Source organism: Dermacentor silvarum, chromosome 7, assembly GCF_013339745.2.
Source record: "Dermacentor silvarum isolate Dsil-2018 chromosome 7, BIME_Dsil_1.4, whole genome shotgun sequence".
NCBI classification, from domain to species: Eukaryota; Metazoa; Arthropoda; class Arachnida; order Ixodida; family Ixodidae; genus Dermacentor; species Dermacentor silvarum.
This window is the reverse complement of record NC_051160.1, coordinates 152,364,320-152,388,685: the sequence shown is the minus strand read 5'-3', so window position 1 is coordinate 152,388,685 and position 24,366 is coordinate 152,364,320. Positions and strand designations below refer to the sequence as shown.

The 24,366-nt window shown below is 45.1% G+C and overlaps 1 protein-coding gene across 4 annotated transcripts in view; it reads right to left on the bottom strand.

The window, feature by feature from the left end:
* Positions 1 to 24,366, bottom strand: part of LOC119458592 (uncharacterized) — a 124,491-nt gene that overhangs the window by 50,790 nt on the left and 49,335 nt on the right. For all 4 annotated transcript variants that reach the window (XM_049671288.1, XM_049671287.1, XM_049671286.1 and 1 more), the window contains exons 4-5: positions 11,153 to 11,298; positions 9,507 to 9,547 (exon numbers count right to left, since the gene is read on the bottom strand). In XM_049671288.1, coding sequence (XP_049527245.1) covers positions 9,507 to 9,547; positions 11,153 to 11,298 — 187 coding nt within the window. The remainder of the gene's footprint in view (positions 1 to 9,506; positions 9,548 to 11,152; positions 11,299 to 24,366) is intronic.

Below are 24,366 nucleotides of genomic sequence, written 5' to 3'. Positions count from 1 at the left end.
AGGAGAATGTGCAGTGGTATTCTTGCGCCGTTACAGTAATAAAAAGACGGGTATGCGTACGGCTACGTTGCTGATGATTTACAAACTCTACATCCGCCCTATTCTCGAATTCGGCTGTGTTCCTTTTTCAGGATGTGCAGCATACAAGCTAAGACCTTTAATACAGCTAGAAAGGTAAGCGCTACGTATTTGTCTTGCGTTGCCACGTTTTGTGGCTAATGATGTGCTTTATCTGGAGGCTGGAATTTTCCCGCTTGAGTTCAGGTTTAAGCAACTTACTGTCGTGACTTTTCTTAAGCTTTATGATACATCCCTATCCCGTTTGCAATCCGTTTTCACCATTTATCCCGATTTATTTTTCCAAACACATTGGCGGCGTTATCGACAACCTCAATTGTTTTTGTTCAGACGCTGTTATCAAAACTTCATGTTCGCCTACCGTGCCTGATTTCTCCAAAAACTGATTCGTTAAAGGTTAACTTGATTTCTGATGATATTTTTCTAAAACACGCTAAACTTCTTCCGTCACGCATACCTGAAGGTCTCCTCAAGATCATCTTAATCAATTTCAGTCTCACTTGGTTATTTCTACGGACGCTAGAAGGCCGGAGTGGGCATCTTTTCAAATCAGCTTAACTGGTCTTTTGCTCTTCGTGTAGCAGATTACACCCCAGTACTTCTTGCCAGAATTTCTGGCCATCATTTTAGCCTTACAAAAATTGGGTACCCAGACATCGAAAGTAATAATTGTTACCGATGCGCTGTCGGTTTGTACACATTTAACTTCTACAAATCATTCACACCTACTGAGTATATTTTGGACTCTTGTTCCAGACAATTTGTCTGAAGTCCGCTTTTTATGGGTCCCCGGTCATAGTGGAATTTCTTTAAATGAATCAGCTGACTCGCTCGCATCATTGTCACTAAATGGTCCTGTCTTAAATATCCTTCCTGATTTCGCTTTTATAACAGGTGCTAGATTTAAACGCTTTTTTTTCTAAATTGTACTAAATCATCCCTACTTACCGCAGAGGATTTTCGACATCTAAATTTCCGGTGGAACACGAGCAAATGCGAGGTGACATTATCAAGCTTCCGTTGTAGAGTTCCCCGCCTAAATTTTTACCTTCATAGATCTGGTTTGTCTATAACCAAACTTTGTTCTTTTTGTAATGAACCAGAAACTATGGACCATTTCTTTCTTTCTTGCCGCCGCTTCTCCTCCCTCCGCAGAATGTTCCTAGTATTTCCTACAAGTAAGCTGGGTTTAGCGCTTACTACACCAAACATTTTGTCCTTTGGTGCGTGTCAATTAGGCACAAGCCATGGGTCAATGATTTCTGCTATCCACAAGTTTATTGAAGCGTCAGGAAGGCTTAACTGCTAGGATACCGACCGTGGGACACTTCACATTATTTTTCCCCCTAAATTTATGCATATGCCCTCTGAAATTTTCTGTTGGCATTGAGTTGAATATTGCTATGTATTAAATGTGCCTTTCTCACATTTTGTTTTGTTAGACGCACATTTCAAATCTATTGTGGCCAATCCCCCCTGCGGGTACGAGCCATGTTTTGAGGCAACAACAACAACAATAAACAGATAGAGTCACTATGTCTACGTAGAAACTTTACATTGGCGCAGTCGAGGTCGGGAACCTGCAAATGAAGATCAAGTTGGACATCACGCGCCGTGAGGGGAGACCCGTCATCATGGGCTTCCAACCGGATGGTGAGAGATACGTCAGGCTGCCGGAGGACACCACCCCTCCGAGTCTTCTGAAGACGATTTCCCATGTAACCGAAGCCTCTGCAGATGACCTCGTCACTCAAGGTAGTGCGACTGTCAGCATGAATCTTTATAATTTGGATGCTTGTTTAGGAAGAGCCCGACCGGCACGTGAAATGCAGACGCCAGCTAATTTCACTGATTCTAAGACAGAATGCATCATTCGCGCATTACAAGAAATGCAGATGATGCATATGGCACAGCAGCAGCAGCTGTTAGCACTTGTTATTTCAGCTGCTAATGTGAGAGGGAAGCGCGAAGACCTTTTTGTGAAACCAGACTTGTTTGATGGCACTTCATCAGGCGTAGCCTTTTGGCTAGATTTCTACGAATATGCCTGTAACAAAAACCAATGGACAACAGAAGAGACCACACACGTAATATGAGACCTTTTCTCTGCGGGAACGCACGGATGTAGTTTGACTTGCAAATAACATCGCATGGAAACTCTTCTTGGACGGAATGGAGGAAAAGCTTCTCGAGTGCTTTTCAGATGAATCCTGTAGAGCTCTGGAATAGTGCTATTGTCTACAGGCAGAGAGGCACTAATATCAAAGAGTACGTTTTTGAAAAGTGGCGGTTGCTTCGTACTGCTGACACGACATTGGCGTATTCTTCTGTCATCACTCTTGTTGTACATGATATGAAAAGACATTATAAAAGACAGAATCAAGTGAGGTCGCTTACTACTATGGACGAATTGCTACTAGCACTGACATATGTTACATATCCTGGATACCGTGCACCTGATAAGGGGATGTCTGTCGGCAGAGGCAATTACCGTGACAAGAACACAGCCACATTATTGGGGGCAGAAAAGACTAGCACTGATTGTAACCGACACTGCAGCATGACGCCCAATGTACAGGCTCAGGACTTGGATGAAGAGAAATGCACTGTTGAGGAAACGGTATTTCTCACGAAGACAGGCATTTTGAGTGTCCAGATGCTAGTGGATGGCCGCACTTTGTCAGTCTTGTGCTGGTGCTTCCGTAAGTTTATTCAACGAGAGCCCAGTCGATGCTGACAACATTGTGCGTGGGAAGACAATTCGTGTCTGCGGCTACGATGGTTCTTGTCGAGAATATAATAGACGGACGTCAGCTTATCTGAAGTTTGAAGGTGAAAAATCAAAGGTTCAAGCATTGGTGGTGCCCAGAGTCAATTTTGAATTTATCTTATCAAGAGCTGATATGAATGCGCATGAAGACTAATATCCTCTGGAATGATTTGGTCACGATAGGAACAGGCTGTCATCAACTTCATATCGCCCAAGATACTGATCGTGAACTGTCTTCCGCAGAGGATGTGCCTTTGAAGTTTTCAGAGCTTTTGTGCATTGGCTCATATCCAGAAGCCACAACAGTCCTTGAGGTGCCTTTCCTCTTACGCGACAGCACTATAGTCAAGAGAAAGCCATATAGCCTCAGCCACGAAAAAAAGGTATGGTTAAAGCAGGAGCTTCGGGGAATGCTGGAGGCGAGAATAATCAGGCTTTCTACTTCGTGTTTTGCCTCACCTATTACGATTGTTCCAAAAGAAGATGAGTCATTTCGCCTCTGCACAGATTATAGACTAGTAAACAAGCAAACAGATCTCTTCCCATATGCAATGCCTTGAATTGATGAAATAATTGACGAGACTGGAGGATGCCAATGGTTTTACCGCATTGACCTATGTAAGGGATAATGGCAGGTACCACTAAGAGAGGATACCAAGAAATTTACTGCATTTGTTACCCCTTTCGACTTATACGAGTACAATAGGCTGCCGTTTGGATGGAAAAACTCCGGATCATAGTTTCAAAACATGATGAACAATGTGCTAAAGAACTTCATCGGAAAGTTCTGCAATGTGTATGTCGACGACATAATTGTATACTCGAAAACAAGGGAAGATCATGAAGAGCATCTGGGAAAGGTCCTCGAAGCCCTCAGCACTGCTAGACTGCAGATCAACATTAAAAAAGTGAATTCTTCGGCAAGAAAGTGGTATTCCTTGGAAGAGTATTTGATGGAAGAACCAAGGGCACTAAAGAGGAGAGCGTTCAGCGCATCAAGAAGCTGGCCAAACCCTATGACATTCATTCATAAGAGTGTTCCTTGGGCTCGCAGGTGACTTCCGCGCGTTTATAAAAGACTATGCGAGAAAAACTAAGAGTTTCACTTCTCTGACACAAAAAGGCATGTAGTTCGTATGGTCCGAAGAATGTGAGAATAGCTATCTGGAACTTGTAGAAGCCATATCCTCCGATCCTGTGCTGACCCTCCCAGACTTTGATTTGCCGTTTGAGATTTACACGGACGCATCTCACTACGCTGCTGAAGCCATTCTTTATCAAAGAGATGAAAACGAACAGCCTGGCCGGGAACTCAAGGTCGTTGGATACTATTCTTGTACCTTCACAAAACCACAAGAAAACTACACGACAACAGAAAAGGAAGCACTAGCGGTTGTAATGGCCCGAAGATACTTCAGAAGCTACATGGAAGGCAAACACTTCAAGCTCTTCACTGATAATCAGGCATTAACGTATCTCTTGAAGCTCGCACTGCCAAAGGGCAGAATAGCCCGCTGGGTGAGCGAGATTCAACAATTCATCTTCGACATAACGCATAGGCCAGGCCAGAGGCATCAGGACGCTGATGCATTATCCCGACTCCACGTACCGCAGGATATTTCGAAAGGAAGTGTTAACTTGATGCAACACTAGGAGGGTACGCAAGAGTTGGAGCTGCGCAAGGGGAAATTCTATGTTCATGAAACAAAAGTGCCCACAGTGCTGAAGTTATATCACAGCAGGCCACAATCGGGAGGACATGACGGATTTGGGAAGACCTACCACAAGCTCACCAAGAGGTTTACCTAGAAAAACATGAAAGCAGATGTTGCCAATTATTTCAAAACGTGTCACGAGTGTCAGATGGTTAAATCAATATACAAGCCTCGTGGGAACAGAATGGTACTGCCAGAATACTCAACGATCCCATTCGAAGTCATTCATCTCGATTTTGCTGAGCTCAAAAAGAAAGGTGAAGGCGTTAGAAGAACTCAATCTTTTCTGGTCGCCGTGGATGAATGCACGCGCTTTGTTGCCGCCAAAGCTGGAAGAGAAGATGCGAACTGCGTCATAGCTCTTCTCGAGCGGGACATCTTCAAGAACACTAAAGTAATTGTTGCGGACAATGGACCAGCTTTCAGAAGTGAGAAGTTGTGCAAATGGGCTAGTGAGGAAAACATTGCGATTCGCTACCTAGCACCATATCATCCTGAGGCTAATTCTCTCGCCGAGCGCATGATCCGGGACCACAAAATGTTTATGAAGCTATACCCAGAGTTTAAGGGAGGCTGGAAGAATGCCCTGGAGGCAGCAGTGTTGCACCACAACGGATCCTACACCGCAGGCATAGGGTGCAGCCCATACTTTGCTGCATTCGGCACTATTCCTTGGTTGCCGGCTGACCTGAGAGCTGGGCTTAGTCAACCGGATTCATTTAAAGGAACAGCCAAAGACCCAACTGCAGCGACAGAAATACCGGACGAATATGAAGATGCACTTTGATCGTCGCCACAAAACAAAGATGCCAGAGATCGACCCTGGATTCATGGTACTGGTGCGAAAAGGATTGAACTCAGACTCCATTCACTGGTCCGTACTTCGTTGTTAAACAGCTAAACAACAAGGACTGTTGAAGACCATCTATTATAATGGACCAAGTGGTAGAATTGAAGAGGCATCTGTCGGAAATGTGCTACCATTTTACCATCGCCAGGGCAACGACAGCCGGGCGGGAGAGTGTAGCGATCCACATCGCCAGTGGCCACGGAGCAGGAAGAGAGAAGAGGACGACGACGAAGAGAAGCCTGCTTAAGAATGCCACAATAAACAGATACAGTCACTATGTCTACGTAGAAACTTTACAAAAGAATAAAATTCGTCAAGAAGAAACAGGCCAACCTAGACGCAGTAAGGGTAAAAGCAGACCAATTCAAGCTGGTACTCGCAAAAAAATATGCACCTTTAGAACAGAAAGATGAAGAAAACATATGGGGAATATAATAAACCGTAACTAGGCTGATCCCAGAAGCAGCAATTGAAGTGGGAGGTAAGTCACCAAGGCATCCAGAAGGTAAGCTCTCGCAAGTAACCAAGCCCAAGCTCTCTCTAATAAAGAAACGAAAAAGCATGAAAGTGTCCAACTCAAGAGATCAGATAGAATTCGCTTAACTGTCGAAACTGATCAACAAGAAGAAAGTAAGGGATATCAGAAATTATAACGTGGGAAACACTGAGGAAGCCGTAAAATACGGACGCAGCACAAAATCAGTGAGAAAAAAACTTGGCATAGGGCAAGGCAAGATGTATGTACTGAAAGATAAGCAATATCATCAGCAATTTCGATGACATAGTAAAAGCAGCAAAATAATTCTATACTGATTTATACAGTACCCAGAGCAGCCAAGCTACTTTCATTCCAAAAAGTGATGACCATGCAGGAGATGGAGGATCCTTCTATAACTAGTGATGAAGTCAGAAGAGCCTTGCAAGACATGAGCCAGGGAAAAGCTCCTGGAGAACATGGAATAACAGTAGATTTAATCCAAGATGAAGGAGATATCATGCTTGAAAAGCTTGCGGTCCTTTATAGGCAATGCCTCACAACTTCAAGTGTACCAGAGAGCTGGAAGAACGCCAACATAATACTAATCGATAAGAAGGGAGACGTTAAAGAATTGAAGAATTATAGACCCATTAGCTTTCTTTCAGTACTGATCAAATATTCACCAAGATGATTTTCATTCGAATCAGGGGCAACACTTGACTCCAATCAACCAGGCGAACAGGCTGGCTTCAGGAAGGGATAATGGGCGGACCATTAGAGTTACAGAATGTATACCAAGAGTACGGAAGCGCAGTCGAGGACGGCAGAAGACTAGGTGAGGTGATGAAGTTAGGAAATTTTCAGGCGCAAGTTGGAATCAGCTAGCACAAGACATGGGTAATTGGAGATCACAGGGGTAATTGGAGATCACTTCGTCCTGCAGTGGACATAAATATAGGCTGATGATGATGATGATAATGATGAAGGTAATTAAGGTGAATGAAGGAGGATTAAGGTGGGTTATGGTAGATTAAGGTGGATTAAGATGTAATAAGGAGGATTAGGGTACATTAAGGTCAATTAAGGTGGATGAAAACTGAGATCAAGACTGAGAGCTCGGCGATTGTTGGTAAGATGGGCCAACTTCAATTTGGGGCGCACGCCAACTTCAATTTGGGGTGGGCCAACAGAAATTTGGGGTCGGCAACTGACTTCTGGGTGGGCCAGCTGAAATTCGGGAGTGGTCAACTACATTAGCAGATGGGCCAACTTCAAATTGGGACATGGGCCAACCGAAATGAGGGGGAATGCTTACGCATACTTAGACAACTAAAGGGGAGTTCCTGCATTCTGCAGAGGTGCCCAATTTGCATATACATATATATATATAGAGAGAGAGAGAGAGAGCAGAAAAACCACTTTCGCGTAACTGTTAACATATTGGAATACATTCGTGATGAAGCCAGGACCCAGCTGAAACGTCCTAAATAAATTTGTGTAGGTTTTCAACGTTAAATTTTTCATATATAGTTTCGGCCGGGAACCAGCCTTTATCGAGAGTTGCCAGAACCTGTTACTTTTGAACTATATATATATATATATATATATATATATATATATATATACATTGTACGGCGAAATATTTGCGTAATATTGCTCAGATGCTCTGTACCGATAACATATTCCTACCAATTGGCGCTTGAATCATTTCCTATGTGCAGCTATAATACGTTATCTGGTAGTCTAATAATATACAGTCGATCCCTTAGATATATATATGCAGGGTGTTTCAGCGAACACTTTCAAAATTTATTTAAGGTTGCCTGTGGCAGGTAGCCCTATTCTAATTAATGAGCTGGTCTACTCGAAGAGGCGGACATTACTTGCACAAAAAATTCAAATGCATATTCGAATAATTAGCAAATATTCACTAATTAAGTTTTCAACATAATACCTAATGGCTCATATTGCAATTGACAAATTGTAGCCGTGGAGTTCGCAAGGCTACACTTAAAAATAATTCTCAGGATGACACCAGTTTCGAGATATTAATTCCTGAACTTTGTGGAGAAATGCATTGTCGTTCCCGTTAATTTTGTGCTTCAATGCATAAAGAGATGTTTTTTTAAGAACCTAACTGGAACGCCAATGCATTTCTCCGCAAAGTTCGGGAATTAATATCTCGAAACTGGTGTCATCCCGAGAATTCGTTCCAAGTGGATCGCCTTGCGAACTCCACGGCTACAATTTGTAAATTGCAATACAGGCCATCGGGTAATTAGTTAAACACTTAATTAGTGAATTTTTGTTAATTATTTGATTACGCATTTCAATTTCTTGTGCAAGTGATGTCCCCCTCTTCGAGTAGACCAGCTCATTAACTAGAACTGGGCTATCTGCCACCGGCAACCGTTAAGAATTTTTGAAAGTGTTCGCTGAAACACCCTGTATATCGAATCTGAAGGGGATCGCAAAATAATTCGATATATAGGTAATTTGATATGTAAAGATGATTGAACTGCTGTTCGTTATACACAATAATTCGTTCTATGTGGTTTCGATGTGTGCATATGTCACTGTATATATATCACGCTCATGACAATGACTTCTACCATCATCGTTTAGCGTTTCTTTCACTTAGTACTCATGTCCGAACCCATTTCAGTGGTTTTTGAGTGTTAATCTTTTTCCGCTTTGTCATTGTCCTGTTATCTGAGTCATGCTCATGACTACGACTTCTGCTATTATATATATATATATATATATATATATATCCTCACCATTATCCTATATGTATGTCCACTGCACGACGAAGGCATCTCCCTGCGATTTTCAATTATCCCTGTCTTGTCCAACTTGCGCCTGCAAATTTTCTAACTTCCTTACCACACCTACTATTCTGCCGTCCTCGACTGCGCTTCCCTTCTCTTGGTGCCCATTCTGTACGAGGTTTCGCGAGTTTGTCTCTGTTTGATGGATTTGGGTTTCTTTTCCAAGAAACCCAAACCCTTCAATATAGAGACACACTCGCGGAAACGGCAGCTACTGGAGTCATGGCAGACTCAGTGTACGGGTGGGTAATATAAACCGTGTGAAGGGCAGCCTACCCTCTGCGTATGTCCAATACCTTGGAGACACGACGAAAAGAAAAAAAGAAACCCCGCTCTAGGTCACCAACACCAAAACTTCTCGCTCCTCTCTCCCCCGCCACCCATCAACGGCATTCCCGCGGGTAAAGGGCCCCAGCATCGGTCATCCCAGCCGACCCGCAACGCCGCAGCCACCTCACCCTTTTCGCCTTTTCCGTCTGTTAAGAACAGGTGCCCTGTCCAGGGTCTTCCCACCTTCGACTCTCCCCGCCTCCTCGTTTCTTACGATGGACTTTCTAAAGCTGCACACCGCCACCTCCGCAGAATACCCCCTGAAGAAGGAGCTGGCTGAGCTCCGAAACTTCAGGCTAATACATTCCCTTGTTTGGTTGCAGTCACTCTCTAAGTCCTCATCGATTTTCCCAACCAGACAGGTAATTTGATAGAAATGTTTAGCTTCAAGTCTGACAGCAGATGTGCGCTTAAATTAGGTTGCCGAACGAAAATGATGAGGTCAGCAGCTTACCTCCTACCAGGTCCTGCTCAACGCCACTGTGAAAGAGCCTCCTGCAAACACGTTTACGTGAACATTCGTACACATGCAATAGACAAATCATAAACGGTGAAGCTAACAAAAAGAAGCTGGAGATAGAACTAAGTGTAAGAGTTACCTCAAGTTCACCGTACAATGTCTAACTCAATTAAGGCTCATAAAACTCCGACCAAAACTTATTAAAAAGCATACGTTTCAAAGTTGGAATGACTTCGTCAAAGGGGAAATGGTGAGAGTTCCAAGAATGTTTATCAGCGTTTAGCCTGGCTTCTGGCCTCGACAGGCGCATGTGGTGACCTTTATCATGCCTTGCACATACATTCTCTGGAGTGTTACCGAAGGTCGGTTGGTGTATTGGGTCATTCGTAGTTTCTGAAGGACGTTTGCCACTGTTGGAACGACGGACTTTGGTTGGAACTTTTCTCCCGCGCCATAAAGACAGTGCAGCGATCCAAAAAAGATCAGTGTGTGGTCTACAAGATGCACTGCTCCAAGAGTTCGAAGCATCTTACATCTGTCGACGCAAATAACTTAACTGGAAGAATTCAACAAAGCAAACATGAACTTCGTCATTTCAACAGGGAGCGCAGGGATCCGGTGATCCATTCAAACACCGCATTGACCCTCACGGTGCCATCGTTTTGGGGCGGGAAACTAATTACCAGAGGCGCATACTTTCGGATTCAAGCCGCATCTACGAAATGACCCGAAACATCAGCCACTCCTCGTGAACAGTCCGGAGAAACTATGCTCAAGGTCCAAGAAGGGCCAGCGCATATGTGTCGTAGACAGCAACTAGTATGAAACTTTTATAAGCACCGGTGCACCTGTCGCCATCTCACCCCTGAAGAAAGAGTGGGACGTCTCAAAACGATGAGATTTCAATTATTTTTAATTTTTCTTTTATAAGCTTTATAATTATGATTGTTATATTTATCATGTGAACGTGTATACAAACATGAAAAAGAGAAATGAAAGCAAGCGAGTAATTGATTCAGAAAAAAGACGCTACATCCATCCGCTTGCAGACGAGCGCAAAAAAGAGAGAGAACAAAGAGAGAAGGCCAGAAAAAAAGAGGGGAATAAAGAACAAATCACACATTCCACGCAAGCTTTGTACATGTGCTTGTGCATGTATGGAAATCACGTTAAGTTTTATTCGGTTAGTTCTTCCTAACCAGGCACATCTCTGCACAGTGTTAAATTAGGATGTCTAACAGTAACAAACATTTTTGTCATCTTTAACAGTGCTTTTTTTTTCTTTTATCACAGCTGACTTATTTGAAATTGCTATCTGGTACTTCTTCTAACATCCAAGTTGACGCAGTAACTGATCGAGCTCGGAACAAATAAAACATTTACTCGCCATACCGGCCCTCTGAAAATGAATCTCCAGCGAAGCTGTTGAAAACCACCAATACAACTGCTGAAGGGGGTGTCGAACAGAACCGTTGTGGCCTCATTACACAGGACAAATTATAGCATGTGTGTTACCAACACATTATGTTCTGCCATAGACAAGCGTCCAGTCGGGCGCACTGGCGCCGCTATGTAATTCCGCATTCGTCTTGTATAATTCGCTTTGATGACTTAGGTAAATGCAGAAAATGTTTTCTTACTGCGTCATTAGGATGACAAGGTTGGCATTTCGCCATGCTTTCGAGTGATATTTCTTTACGATCTCAGAAAATGGAAATATTGCATCCCATGGGTCCCAGTAATGTCGACGTTGGGTGAAGATTATGTCGCTTTCTTGCCTTGTTAGCTGCAAAAGATGGCGATATAGTAACAATATAACTAATACTCTACAAAATATTCTTCACAGAAATATTGAAACCACCAACTTACTCTCCACCTTTAACGAAGTCACAAAGCATTGTCAACTTGCTCGCAGGGCATTCCCGTTGCCCTAAAGAAACCTATCACGGCCGCAATCGGTTACGCTTAGGTATCCACGCACTCGTATCCGCACTCGTATGCGCACTCGTATCCCAGCCTCTCGATCTATAGACGTTTCGCGGAGGCCTCCCCTTCGTGTCCCGACTGCGGCGGATACAGCGATTTTAACCATATGCTCTGGGAGTGCCCGTCTTTACAGCACCACACGGATCAAGGGATCTCGCAAGACACATTTTATTTACTGATCAAGAGTCATGACTGGTTCCATCAACTCAAGGCAGTCCAGAAGGCCCATGATGCGGCAGTGAGGCTTGGCCTTCCCGTCCCAACGTGGAAGCGGCCCGCGGTGCTTCCTCCGTAAAAACGAGGGGTGACTACTTCAGGACGTCAATAAAGTTTACTACCTACCTACCTACCAACTAAGCTCAGGCATGTGGGAATAGTGGAGTCGCAATGTGTGCATTACGAAGCAGCTGGCATGACTTATGTGTGGAATATGTCAGTGTAATAAACCTCGCAGACATTCGTAACGCATGGAAAGGTCTTACTTATCCTCTTACCGAAGAAGTTCACTCGTCAAGCTTTAAACGAAATAGGACGCACTACCAAGGAAGTAGATAACGATGCTTACTTTGGTTTGGTAATCAGGATGTTTTCCACTGTGCCTAATAATGAACATCTGGCGACTTCTCGCGTGCTCACGACATATTTTGCTGATTTTAAGAAATGGCAATTAACTGTTATGCTTTATTCGAAGCCTTCCAATGTACTCAGTCACCGTGATCTTGTGTGCAATCAAGGGCGGAAAAGTACAGGTAAATAAGGAGGTTTCTGTGCAAACAAATGGCGGTGCTAAACCTGAATCAAGCGCATGAGCCCATGACGACTCCTGCGGCATCAAATTTTTGCGTCGGGAATGAGAGAGAACAAGAGAACCTGATGTTATACTTCTGAGGCCTATTTCAACACGAAGACGTCAAAACGTCACACGCAGAGCACCTCTATCTAAATAACTACTGTCCAAACGACAGCGTAAATCAGGTAATTAAGTGCCGTCTTTGTGTACAATGTTCGTAACGACAATGAAAACAGCATCTAATATGAATTGACGCGTTGTTAGAACAAGAGCTTATACAAACACCTCTAACTTGTTGCTCAGTGACTTTACCTTCAGTCCACGGATTGAAGTAATGTTGCTTTGCCTTGTACAAAAAATAACAAGGTTAGCAAATTCGTCAGTAAATCCCAGCGGTAAAAGATTTCCACAAGTGACTAGCGGCCCGGAGCGTCAAAATAGCGACACGCGGCGCTGTTGTTCCCGGGTGCCCCAATAACGAGAGGGCCAGGAATATTTCATTGTCCTAAGCAGGCGTGGCCAGCAGAAAGCAACCCATCTTAAAGCCCGCATTTCGATAGCTATATCGTATTGCTCACTTTTCGGCCATTCTCGTCTACTGCTAAATTCTATCAGTTTTCGAGGTGTGTAGTTCGTTTTCACAGTCTCCTCGGTGAACTATGCAAATAACGTTGTTTATATTTCGTTGAAATAGGTAGCCCTTTGTTTGTTGCTGTACGAGAAATATTCAAACCCTCTAAGGTTTCCACAGCTTTTGTACAAAAGTACCTATTCAAGCGTTCCCAAAGGTTATAGCACCGTGATGATGTGTATTGATTATTGCAGCAATGGCCAGCCACTTGATACCACGGTTATCCGGAATATTAGAAAGCCCTGAAGGAACTGTACTTGACACCAAGTTCACATTAAGTGGAAATGTGGGGCATGTTAAGTATAATGTCCGAGGAAGCTTTACCTTTCCTAACCTAATTAGCTTCGCAAATATTTAATAAACGCTCATTTATACTTTTATTTTCATGTGTTACGCGTGGTTATAGTTGCTTTTCCTGAGTGTCCTCGGTGAACTAGAAAAGGTACCGGGTTTATATTTGGGGAAAATACGAAGCACGATAGGCGTAATTCGTAGCCAAAGTTGAAAGTGTGTGCGGTAATTGCGCGTTTTCCAAGTAAATTCCGAACTTAAGCGCTCCGAGGTCGTATTCGTGTTATTTACGAGTGGTGCAAGATTTTGTCTGCTGTCCTTGCATAACTACGAATGCCACCGAGATCACACCTTTCGAAATAAGGGCGATTGTCTCAAAAGGTAATCAGCACACTGGTTAAATGATCTTCTCGTTCGACATTAGGTATTTATGGTATTCATTGCGACACAAGGCACCTCTTGTCTGTATCCGTGATTTGGCCATTTTTATATTCGACGTGGCTGCTTATTAGAGTGTTGGCGGGATATTTCTTGAAGGTTTTATGGAAATGTTAGACATGCACCTAAGATTCAAGTTTGCAACTTTGGATGGTCACGTTTATTTGCAATGACAAGGGAAAATGCCCTGCAATGACAAGAGAACAGAGCTATGCCTGAGCATCGGCTCAGGAACTATAGCCCCAATTCATGGCGATTTGTTTTAGCGAGCTTCGACAGCACCATTCAAGAGTGCCTTGAAAGTTTAACAGTTGCAAAAGTTGCAACCTCTACGAGAATTTCTGTTTACTGACTGGGAAGCCTTTAGAAAAATCCGGAAAACACGCTCCCAGCAAGAGCAACAGAGCACGATAGTTAACCTGTATCAATAGACCGAACAGATCAGGGCAGATATTAAAGCGGCGACTAGGAAGATACAGACCGACCTCGAAGTCGACAGGGTGGATAGTCGGCTGGCACACCTACTCGAAGCAAGAACATCGCTACTGAACAGGTGGTAAGGGCAAAGGCTCAATCGGCGCCTTAGAAAAAAGATCGCAGAGCTTAACAAAGCCATTGAGGAGCACTGTCGGTTACTAAGTCAACAGCAGTGGGATGAAATATGCAATTAGGTTGACGGACAAATGAGAGTGGGCGCCAAGTGGAATTTCCTCAAACACCTGCTCGACGCAACCAATGCTAGATCCAACCAAAGTACTGGAGAGAATTGTACATGAGACCACTAGCCAAGAAGACGGGTCGAAAGCCCTGGATTACCTCGCTTGTCGGTATCTCCCACTGGGCTTGGCCAACCCAGTCGACTACCCAACGTATAGGGGCGGTTCGTGCCCCGAGTTGGACACCCCCTTCAAAGTCTACGAGGTCAGGGAGGCCCTACACTGCCTCAATGCCAGTTCCGTGCCAGGGCCCGATCAAATGAACAATAAGGCTCTTAGAAACTTTGACAACGACTCCATAGCGTCGCTTACAGAAGAAATCAGCAAGGCCTGGCAGACAGGTGAAGTCCCACGAGGTTGGAAGAGGCTCTGGTAATCCTCATTCCGAAGCCCGGCGAAGCTCCAAACCTGTCCAACCTCCCACCGATTTCCCTTACATCCTGCGCAGGAAAGGTAGCGGAACACGTAATTCACAATCGCATTACAAAGCACGTTGAACGCAGCGGTCTCCTGCCCTACAACATGGAGGGCTTCAGACCAGGCCTCTCGATACAAGATGCAATGAAAGTAATCATTGTAATCATTAATCATTAATAAATGTGTGGGATTTGGAGCCGGCACACTTGCCGACATGACGCTTACGCCGCTGTTGCTGGTGCAGGTACCTCTGGCCCTTGTTTCGGCGCTTCGTCTCGAAGCAGCAGAACACGGGGCATGGCCTTTTTTGTCTGAGTCCTGGATAACGTCTGCAATATCTCGCCTATCGTCCACCCGTGTGCATGAATCATCAACTGTCGTTGGCAGCATGCGTGGTGCGAACGGCGGATGGATCAGCGAGGACCAACCAATCGGCTTCGACCAACAGGACCCACGTGCTGCCGATCGAGCTTATATAGACACTCGACACCATGGCTTCGTGGGATTTGGAGCCGGCACACTTGCCGACATGACGCTAACGCCGCTGTTGCTGGTGCAGGTTAGTCATTACATATACATCTGAATCGCAGAAGTTAGTGTGCGCGTTGCCGGCTCCTCCCACGATGCCAAGTGTTTGTACTAAAGTCGCGGATGCAGCATGCACAGATTGCGTCTGAAGGGATTCCGTTATTTTCCAACAGAGTTATCTACTTGATTTTGTTGTTAATTCTCGCGGGGAATGTTGAACTAAATCCCGGGCCTACTGACACACTGGAGATGGAATTGCTGCAAGGTTTGCAAAGTGGGCAGGAAACCTTAATTTCAAAGTTAAACGGCATCGAAGCCAGGTTCGAAAGGAATGAGAACCTACTGATGGAAGTGAAAACTAATCTTAGCCAAACTCAGAAGCAGATAAAGGACATCAGTATGACTGTTACCGAACTGGCAGCTACAATACGGCATCTCATGCAACAGGTGAAAGATTTGCAGAAGAAAACAAACGACCTAGAGAACAGAAGTCGCCGGAAAAATCTTGTTTTCTATGGTGTTGACGATAAACCCTCAGAATCATGGGATGAATCCGAAGCTACGGCAAAGAAGATTTGCAAAACGAGCCTTGGAATTGAACTCGGGTCTCTGGAAAGGGCGCACCGCTTAGGACGCTATAACGAAAATAGAAAAAGACCGATTATTGTTAAATTTTCCTTGTATAAAGAGCGTCAGGCGGTGCTTCTTAATGCTAAAAAATTTAAGAATTCGCAGTACAGCATAGGCAAAGATTACTCATCTGAAACAAGAAATACAAGAAAGAAGTTATGGGAATACGCTAAGGCAAAAAGAGCAGATAAGAACAATAAAGTGAAACTGAATTTCGACAAACTGATCATCAACGGCAGGGCTTTCAGGTGGGATGAAGACAAAGAGGAGGTCTTCCCATTACGTAGGCAGTGACAGACTAGAAAAAAGCAGAGGTACCAATGTCGAGAACTCGTTGCTGTCATCGTGAACTGCCGAAGCATAGTAAACAAAACAGCCTAGCTTTCTGGGTTGATAGAAAGCGTTCACGCTGACATAGTCCTTGGCACTGAATCTTGGTTAAAGCCTTCAATTGCTGATAGTGAGGTGTTCCCAGAAAACTACGTCGTCTATCGCAAAGAGAGGCCCACTGCAGGCGGGGGTGTCTTTTTGCTTGTTCATTCATCATTACGGTCTTCAGAAATTTATTACGAGTGCAATGCACTGGAGTCTGTATGGTGCAAAATAGTCCTATCTGATAATTTCACGTTCACTGTTGGAGTCGTTTATCGTTCGCCCAGCTCAGATATTAGCACAGTGCAAGCATTATATGAAATTCCCACCGAGGCGTCAGCTCAGACGATGCTTCTTGGGGGTGATTTTAATCCCCCTGGGTTATCTTGGTGTAATGATACGTGTACAAGTTCTGGCGGGCGCATGAACCTTGCGATGAAAATATCGTGGACACGTTTGTTCTGAGGCAGTACGTTACCGATACTACTCGCAATTACGCTGTGTCAGACTTGCTGTTTTGTAACTCGCCAGATTTTGTAAGAAATGTGACTGTCATTGCGGGAATTAGCGATCATCCTGCTGTTGTTGCCGTTATTCGAAAAGAAAAAAACCCTGCGAAGTTATCTACGAGTAAAAGAATCTACTTTTATGAGAAGGGTGACTACGATGCGATTTCTAAGGAACTTCGTAATTTATTTTCGGTTTTTGAGCGCTTATCTGAGGAGCGTAGTGTGCCCGATATGTGGGACAACTTTAAAAATATGTTACTCGAGCTGGTAAATGCACATATCCCCAATGCTGATTCTTCACGGCTTAAAAAGCACAAGCAGCCATGGGTAACAAGACATATACTAAAGCTTATCAAGAAAAGGAAAAGGGCGTTTAACGCATTCAAGAAAAACAAATCAGCTGCTCATTTTGCAAAACTACATACGATTACACGCAAATATAAGCTAAAGATAACTACTTCACCGAGCTGAACAACAACATGAAATCAAACCCTAAAATGTTTTGGAAGTACTTGAAACAGTGTGGTTCAGATTCCTTCGGCATACAGGAGCTAAATTATAATGGAACGATAATTACGGAAGACAGGGATAAAGCTGCGTGCCTAAACAACTCTTTTCATTCGGTTTTCTTACCCAACCACACCTGTCATACTCATACACCTACAATGAATATTTCTCCTGTGCTTCCTGTTGAGCTTAGTGTTAATGGAATTGAAAAACTATTGAAGGATGTTGATGAGAGTAAATCTAGTGGTCCGGATGTAATTTCGCCACGTGTAATCAAAAGTTGTGCGGGGCCAATTTCTATGTACCTTTATTTAATTTTTGAAAGATCTTTATCGACAGGTATTTTACCACACGACTGGAAAATTGTGCACGTTGTTCCCATACATAAAGGTGGGTCCAAAAAAGACGTTGGTTAAACTATAGGCCAATATCACTTACGTCTATCCCGTGTAAAATACTTGAACATATCTTATATAAAGAAATAACAAATCATCTAAATGAGCATAAGGTACTGATTAACGAGCAGCATGGCTTTCGTAGGGGACTATCTTGCACAACACAACTAGTTGAATTTTATCATGACATAACATCGAGGGTAGATGCAGGAGGACAGGTAGACGGTGTGTTCCTGGATTTTCGGAAAAGCTTCGACGCTGTGTCACATTCACTCTTATTGTTTAAGCTTAATACCCAAAACATTGATGCAACTGTTTTTAAATGGATTGAAAGTTACCTTTCTCAAAGAAGGCAATGTGTAATACTGAATGGAAAATGCTCCGAATATGCAGATGTTACGTCAGGAGTCCCACAGGGCTCAGTTTTGGTTCCGCTATTATTTTAATTTATATTAACGAAATCTTTGCCGGAATTTCATCTTCTATACGGCTGTTTGCGGATGACTGTGTTGCGTACAAAAAGATTGTCCATCACAATGATACAATTGAACTTGAGAACGAATTATCACTTATTCATGACTGGTGTACTAAATGGAAAATGACTTTGAACATAGCAAAGTGTATGCATATCTCATTTACTAAAAAGAAAAAAACCAATTCAGTCGCGGTATCATCTGAACAATGTACTATTGAAGCAAGGCAGTACGTATAAGTATCTAGGTGTGCTACTCTCGTCTGACTGTTCGTGGAAACCTCACGTAGACAGTATCATTGCCAAAGCTGGTAAAGCTTTGATTTTTATTCTGAGAAACCTGCGATGTTCACATGAGAATTTAAAACATATTGCATATACAACTTGTGTTAAACCAATCTTAGAATATGGCTGTGTTGTGTGGGACCCCACCGAGGTAACCTTCATTGCCGCTCTAGAAGAAATACAAAACCGTGCTGCCAGGTTCATCTTCGGGCGGTACGGAAGGAGGGAGAGCATCACTGCAATGAAGGCTGAGCTATGATGGGAATCTCGTTCTGCTCGCAGCAATAAGCTGAGATTAAAATTTTTATATTCTATTTACTATAATAAAACTGGAATTAATATGAAAATTTACCTACGAAAACCTCATTACATTTCAAAGCGAACTGATCATAGTTGCAAAATCCTCGAGTACTCTGCCCAGACGAACTATGTACATGTATGCCGACTCATTTTTTGTTCGAACAATCAAACAGTGTAATAGGTTGAGTGAACATCAAGTCAATTGTGTGAATGAAGATGTATTTTATTCCATGTTGTAACCCCCCTGCTGTAACGTCTTTGGGCGCTGCGGGGTAATCGATGAATAAAGAATAAAAATCAAGTTTCAAATCATAGACCAAGATATGAAAGACGTGCGGGGCATTCTCGGGCTTGACCTAGAGAAGGCCTTCGACAACATATCACACCGACATATTCTGGAATCCATCTCGGATCTTAACTTAGGACAAGCCTTTCACGGTTACGTAAAATCATTCCTGTAGAACCGCAAAGCCACGTTAAAGCTTGGAGACCACAAATCAGAAGGGTATTCACTCGGACCGAAAGGCACGCCTCAGGGGGCAGTGCTATCGCCCTTGTTGTTCAACCTAGCCCTCAGACAACTGTCGGTATCCCTGTCGGGAATCGAAAGAGTTCACCACACGATATACGCCGATGACATCACCATCTGGTGCACCGGCGGCAGCGAAGGGGAAGTGGAATCGAGCCTACAAGAAGCTGTCGACCGTACTGAAACCTTCCTCGATGGCACAGGCCTACGATGCACGACAACCAAGTCTGAGCTACTTCTCTACCGACCGGTCCGCGAAGGTCCTAAACCCAGGGGTTGGAAGCCCCTGGACGAAGTAGACATAGAACTGCACACCAAAAGCGCGGTGAGCATTCCTAGGGTCGACACCCTAAAGGTGCTGGGAATGTTCATCGAGTCTACCGGAGGCAACATTATGACGCTCAGAAAAATCACGACCAAGACGGAGTGCATGATTGGATTAATCAATAGAATCTCTAACAAGAGGAGCAGTCTAAAGGAGGACAATCTCCTACGGCTATTCCACGCATTCATAATGAGTCACATAATTTACGTGGCTGCAATGCACAAGTGGTACGTTTCTGACAGGAACAAGCTGGACACGCTTATCCGTAAAAGCATCAAAAAAGGTATAGGAGTACCAACAAGCGCCAGCACGGACCGCCTTCTTCAACTAGGTGTACATAATACACTCAACGAAATCATCGAAGCTCAGCAAACGGCTCAAGTATTCCTAGGTATTCCGATTACGATTCCGAAGTATTCCGATTGCGAAGCAAACGGCTCAAGTATTCCAATTCCTAAGCCCGCGAGAATCTCGTGGTCTTAGGAATCGGCTTCACTGTAGCGATGGAACGTACATGTGAAATGTCAGATCACCTACTGGACAGCATTATGGTTGCTCCTTTTCCCAAAAACGTGCATCCACAACACAATGCGAACAGGCGCAAAGCTAGGGCTGTGGCATTGCTCCGGAGGATAAAAGTCTCACCTCACACGGTCACTTTCGTTGACGCAGCCCACTATGGGCACACATCGGACTTCCTAGCAACGGACAAGTCAGTTGTGCGACGGACAAGTCACTTGTGCGGCCTCCATCAGAGACACCATCCAGGGTAGGGCAGAGCAGGCTGCGATTGCTCTGGCACTTCTAGACGATGAAAGAGCTGAAATATTCACTGACTCGAGGGCGGCGGTACGGGCATTTGCCACTGGTACCATCGCGGAGGAAGCACATCGAATTCTCAAAGGCAAAGTCATCCAGCCACATACAATCACGTTGTTCCCGGCACATCTCTAGCCCCAACTCGACTCCTTCCCCAACCTGAGTGATATCGCACACGTCCAAGTGCGCGAACTAACCCTCCGCGCTCACGCCACTGCGATTCGAGGCTCCGTCAATTCGAGGCTCGTCGACTTCCGTGACACTCTCTCCACATATAACGAGGTTACCAAACACTACTACCTTGGTAGGAGACTATACCCTCCCCCACACGGCACACTAACCAGACCTCAAGCTGTCCCACTATGCATGCTTCAGACCGGATTATATCCCAACCTGTATTTATTTCACTACATCAATCCAGACTGCTTTAGTCCAGACTGCTCTAGCTGCGGACAACGTAGAAGTTTAGACCACATGCTCTGGGGATGCCCCTCGTTACAGAGGGGCCCGCCTCGAAGCATTGCAGAGGAGTGGAGCTCTGCTCTTCGGAGCTCCGACCAGTCACGCCAATTTTGGGCTGTCCAGAGAGCCCACGATGCGGCGCGGGAGCTCGGTCACTCCGTCCCGACGTGGGTGTGGCCCGCGGCTTCGTCGCCTCCCTGAGAGGGGGCAACGGAGCTTCTCAGGAACTTCAATAAAGTTCTCTGTCTGTCTGTCCGTCCGTCCGTCTGTCTGTCTGTCTGTCTGTCTCTGTCTGTCTGTCTGCCTGTCTGTCTGTCTTTGTCTGTCTGTTTCAAAAGTCTTCCGCTATGTTGACAATTTTCTATTCCTGTTGGAAGCTGATGTCTTGTATTTTCATGCCTGCATGGGTCAAACTCTGGCCATTTCCTGCAACTGTCTTTCGCCCCTTGTTTTGACTTCTGAAGTTGTCAGCATGCATGTATTAGATGTTTATATTTAATGGATGCGCTGTGTCCTGACCACTTTGTTGGGTGTACGAACAGCGTGCTCTAAGTGTCCACCTACTGGACATGTCGACTTCGGCTGCTGCGGAAATTCTGATTGGCTGGTCTGGGGTACCCGTCAGAAGGAGACAGGCCCCAGCAGACAATGAGCACTTCAGCAGCAAACGAAACGGACTCACAGACTACTACCCCTGTGTTCCCCACTCATGCTTTGACAGCGTTCGCTGAGAGCTTGCTGGAAGAAACCGAAGTAAGCGATATGACGAGTCGTCAAGCTCGTCCATGTGACAGAGGGCGATATGGAAGATAGTTCGCCGTTATTCTGCACATCCACGACGTGGCCCACAACCTCAAGCGAATCGCAGACAAATGTGGTGTGGACTTGGTTTGCTCCGCCACTTAAAAGCTTTCTATAGGTTGTGAGGGCCGTTAAATCCTCTACCAAGAAATCTAGAGCCCGCAAGACAAAACATCGCGAGTGTTTCGTCACTTGCATGGAAGCGATGTTATATTCTCATCCCCTGTCATGAGGCACACGTTATAATTAACCGACCACTGTCTTAATTAGCGGCTAGAAGAAGCGGTCTAGAGTGCTTCCTCGGAGATATATGGTAACCTTGGCATTCATTGCCTTGACTGCGGCTGCGTAACTGATGTTTAACGATGTGAGGTTGTCAAATGTCATCGAGACCAGCTGAAACGAGAAATCATTGAGGCCGTTGAAAAGACCACACTAGACGACATGTGCGTAAGCAAGCCATCGCGTGCGCTGTCAAACAAACAGATTGATTTTCTTGGTTCCTCACATTGATTGGATTGTGCGCATGCTCTGGACCGCTATACGGTGACGTTGTTTTTAGCCCATTATGCCTTTAATTTTCGTTGTTATACTTACGTATTCTTCTTTTGTTGTAGACAGCGCGATCATATATTGCGCTGTGCCAACAAATAAAACTTATTTGCAAGTCCGTGAAATTTCTGTGCCTTTCTTCGGCGTGTCCCGTCTTGTTGCGTTGTTTTACCAGCGGTGCTGTTCAAGCCGACCGTTAGTCCATGCAAAACGAACAGAAAATGTGGGCCGATTCTGGCGGTCCAAGCGCAATGGCACATACCCATATATAAGGTGTTTAAGCTCGAAGATGGCCAATCGAGTGTACGGCGCAAAACCTACGCCTGCCAATGACGTCACCATGCGTCGTCTAGCAACGCTTCGCCCCAGCTGCACCGACCACGCCGAGCCTCGCCACAGCTGCATGAGCCGTGACGTCATCGCGCGCACCGCATTGCTTCGCCTTAGCTTTGTCGACCATGACGTCACCGCGCCGTGCGGAGTATCCCGAGTATCGCTCCGCCGAAGCGGCGGCGAAACGTCGGCGATTCGCAGATGATCCGGAGTAACGAGCCCGTGAAGCCAAGCAAAAGCGTTTTAGCGTCCAGAAGCGTCCGGATACTTTAATGACCGAGTGTTTGTTGATGCTTGGGCTGTCGATGATTCCTGGGTGATCTTGCGCAAAACATGGCCGAGTCTCGAAGCATAACCTCGAAAAATCTGGCCCGAACCAAGATAAGTCTAGGTGTGGTCGCCATCTTCGTTGTTTTCCCACTCTTCGCATCACTAGTGTGAAGGTGCTCATAATTTTATAATCTCAAGAAATTAAGGGGGCGACTGTGGCAAATCAGTGCGTGAAGATGAATTTGTTAGGGTCAAAAAGAGGGCCTCTGTAAGAAATTGCTTCAGCATATGCTCAAAAGCGTTATACGGCCATTTTACGATATATTTCCCAAAGTTTAAGCACGTTAATACATCCTGGAAGGCGTTTTCCATGGTGGCGTGGTGGCTTTTGCGTCGCGGTACTAAGCTGGAGGGCGCGGGATCAAATATTGGCCGCCGCGGCCGCATTTAGATGGAGGTGAAATGCAGGAACGCCCGTGTACAGTAAAGATTTCCTCTATCTATCTATCTATCTCTCTCTCTCTCTCAGTGCAGTGCATGCACCTTTAAGAACCCCAGGTGGGCAAAATTAATCTGAAGTCCACCAAAACGGCGTGCCTCATAGTCATATAGCGGCTTTGTGAAGCAAAACCCCAGAATGTCATTTACTTTTATTGCGAAAGCAATTATATGGACACTCTAGGCAAAATTCCGCCGTCGCCATCGTCGCCGTGAGGTTCGGTATAAAGTCCACGGGCGATCAAATCGTCACCGTGCGCCATACGCTGTATGTGCGAGTGAAAGCATGCGACGGTGAGACGGCAATCGCTGCTCGCGTACGCAAGGGCGGGAAGCGGGAAGGAAGCGCAGCCTTCCAGTCGCGCACAACGCTCTGGAGGGAAGGTACGGAGGTGGAGGGGACGCGCGCTCACGCCCCGCCGGAAGGCTTCGGGGGCAGATAAGAGGGGGGGGGGGGGGGGGGGGGCGTACTGCACTGTGAGCGCCCACCCGCGCAACTGTATCTTGAAAGCTATCTGGGGTGGGGTAGAGTCCGCCCTCCCTTTGTTGTCGCAGCTAAGATCGCGTTGATGCATGCGCCGGCACGAAGCTCAATTCGCTCGCTGCTGCGCTGACTCACTCCAGTGTTTTGACAGCCAGTTTCCGCGCTCATCGAGCGAGATGCGTTCATGTTTGCTTGCGCGCGCATAACACCATGATTATTGATTTAGTTAGTATGCCTATGTTTACAAGTTTATACGGGTGATAAAACTACTATCCTTACTTTGTATAGCTGTCGACTAATTAGCTATCGCAATCGATGCTTCGCCTTTCGAGCGAAACTGCGCCTTTTTTTTGATGGAACAGAGACAAAGTATAACATTTACTCGAAAACAAAATTTTAGCACAGCGTTAGAGGATAAGCACCCATGCTGCCTTCGAATAACATCCACGATTCTCAAAAGCAAGTTCTCGCATTTTCTCTCAAATCAACCAAACCCGTTTTCCTCTAAATCCAC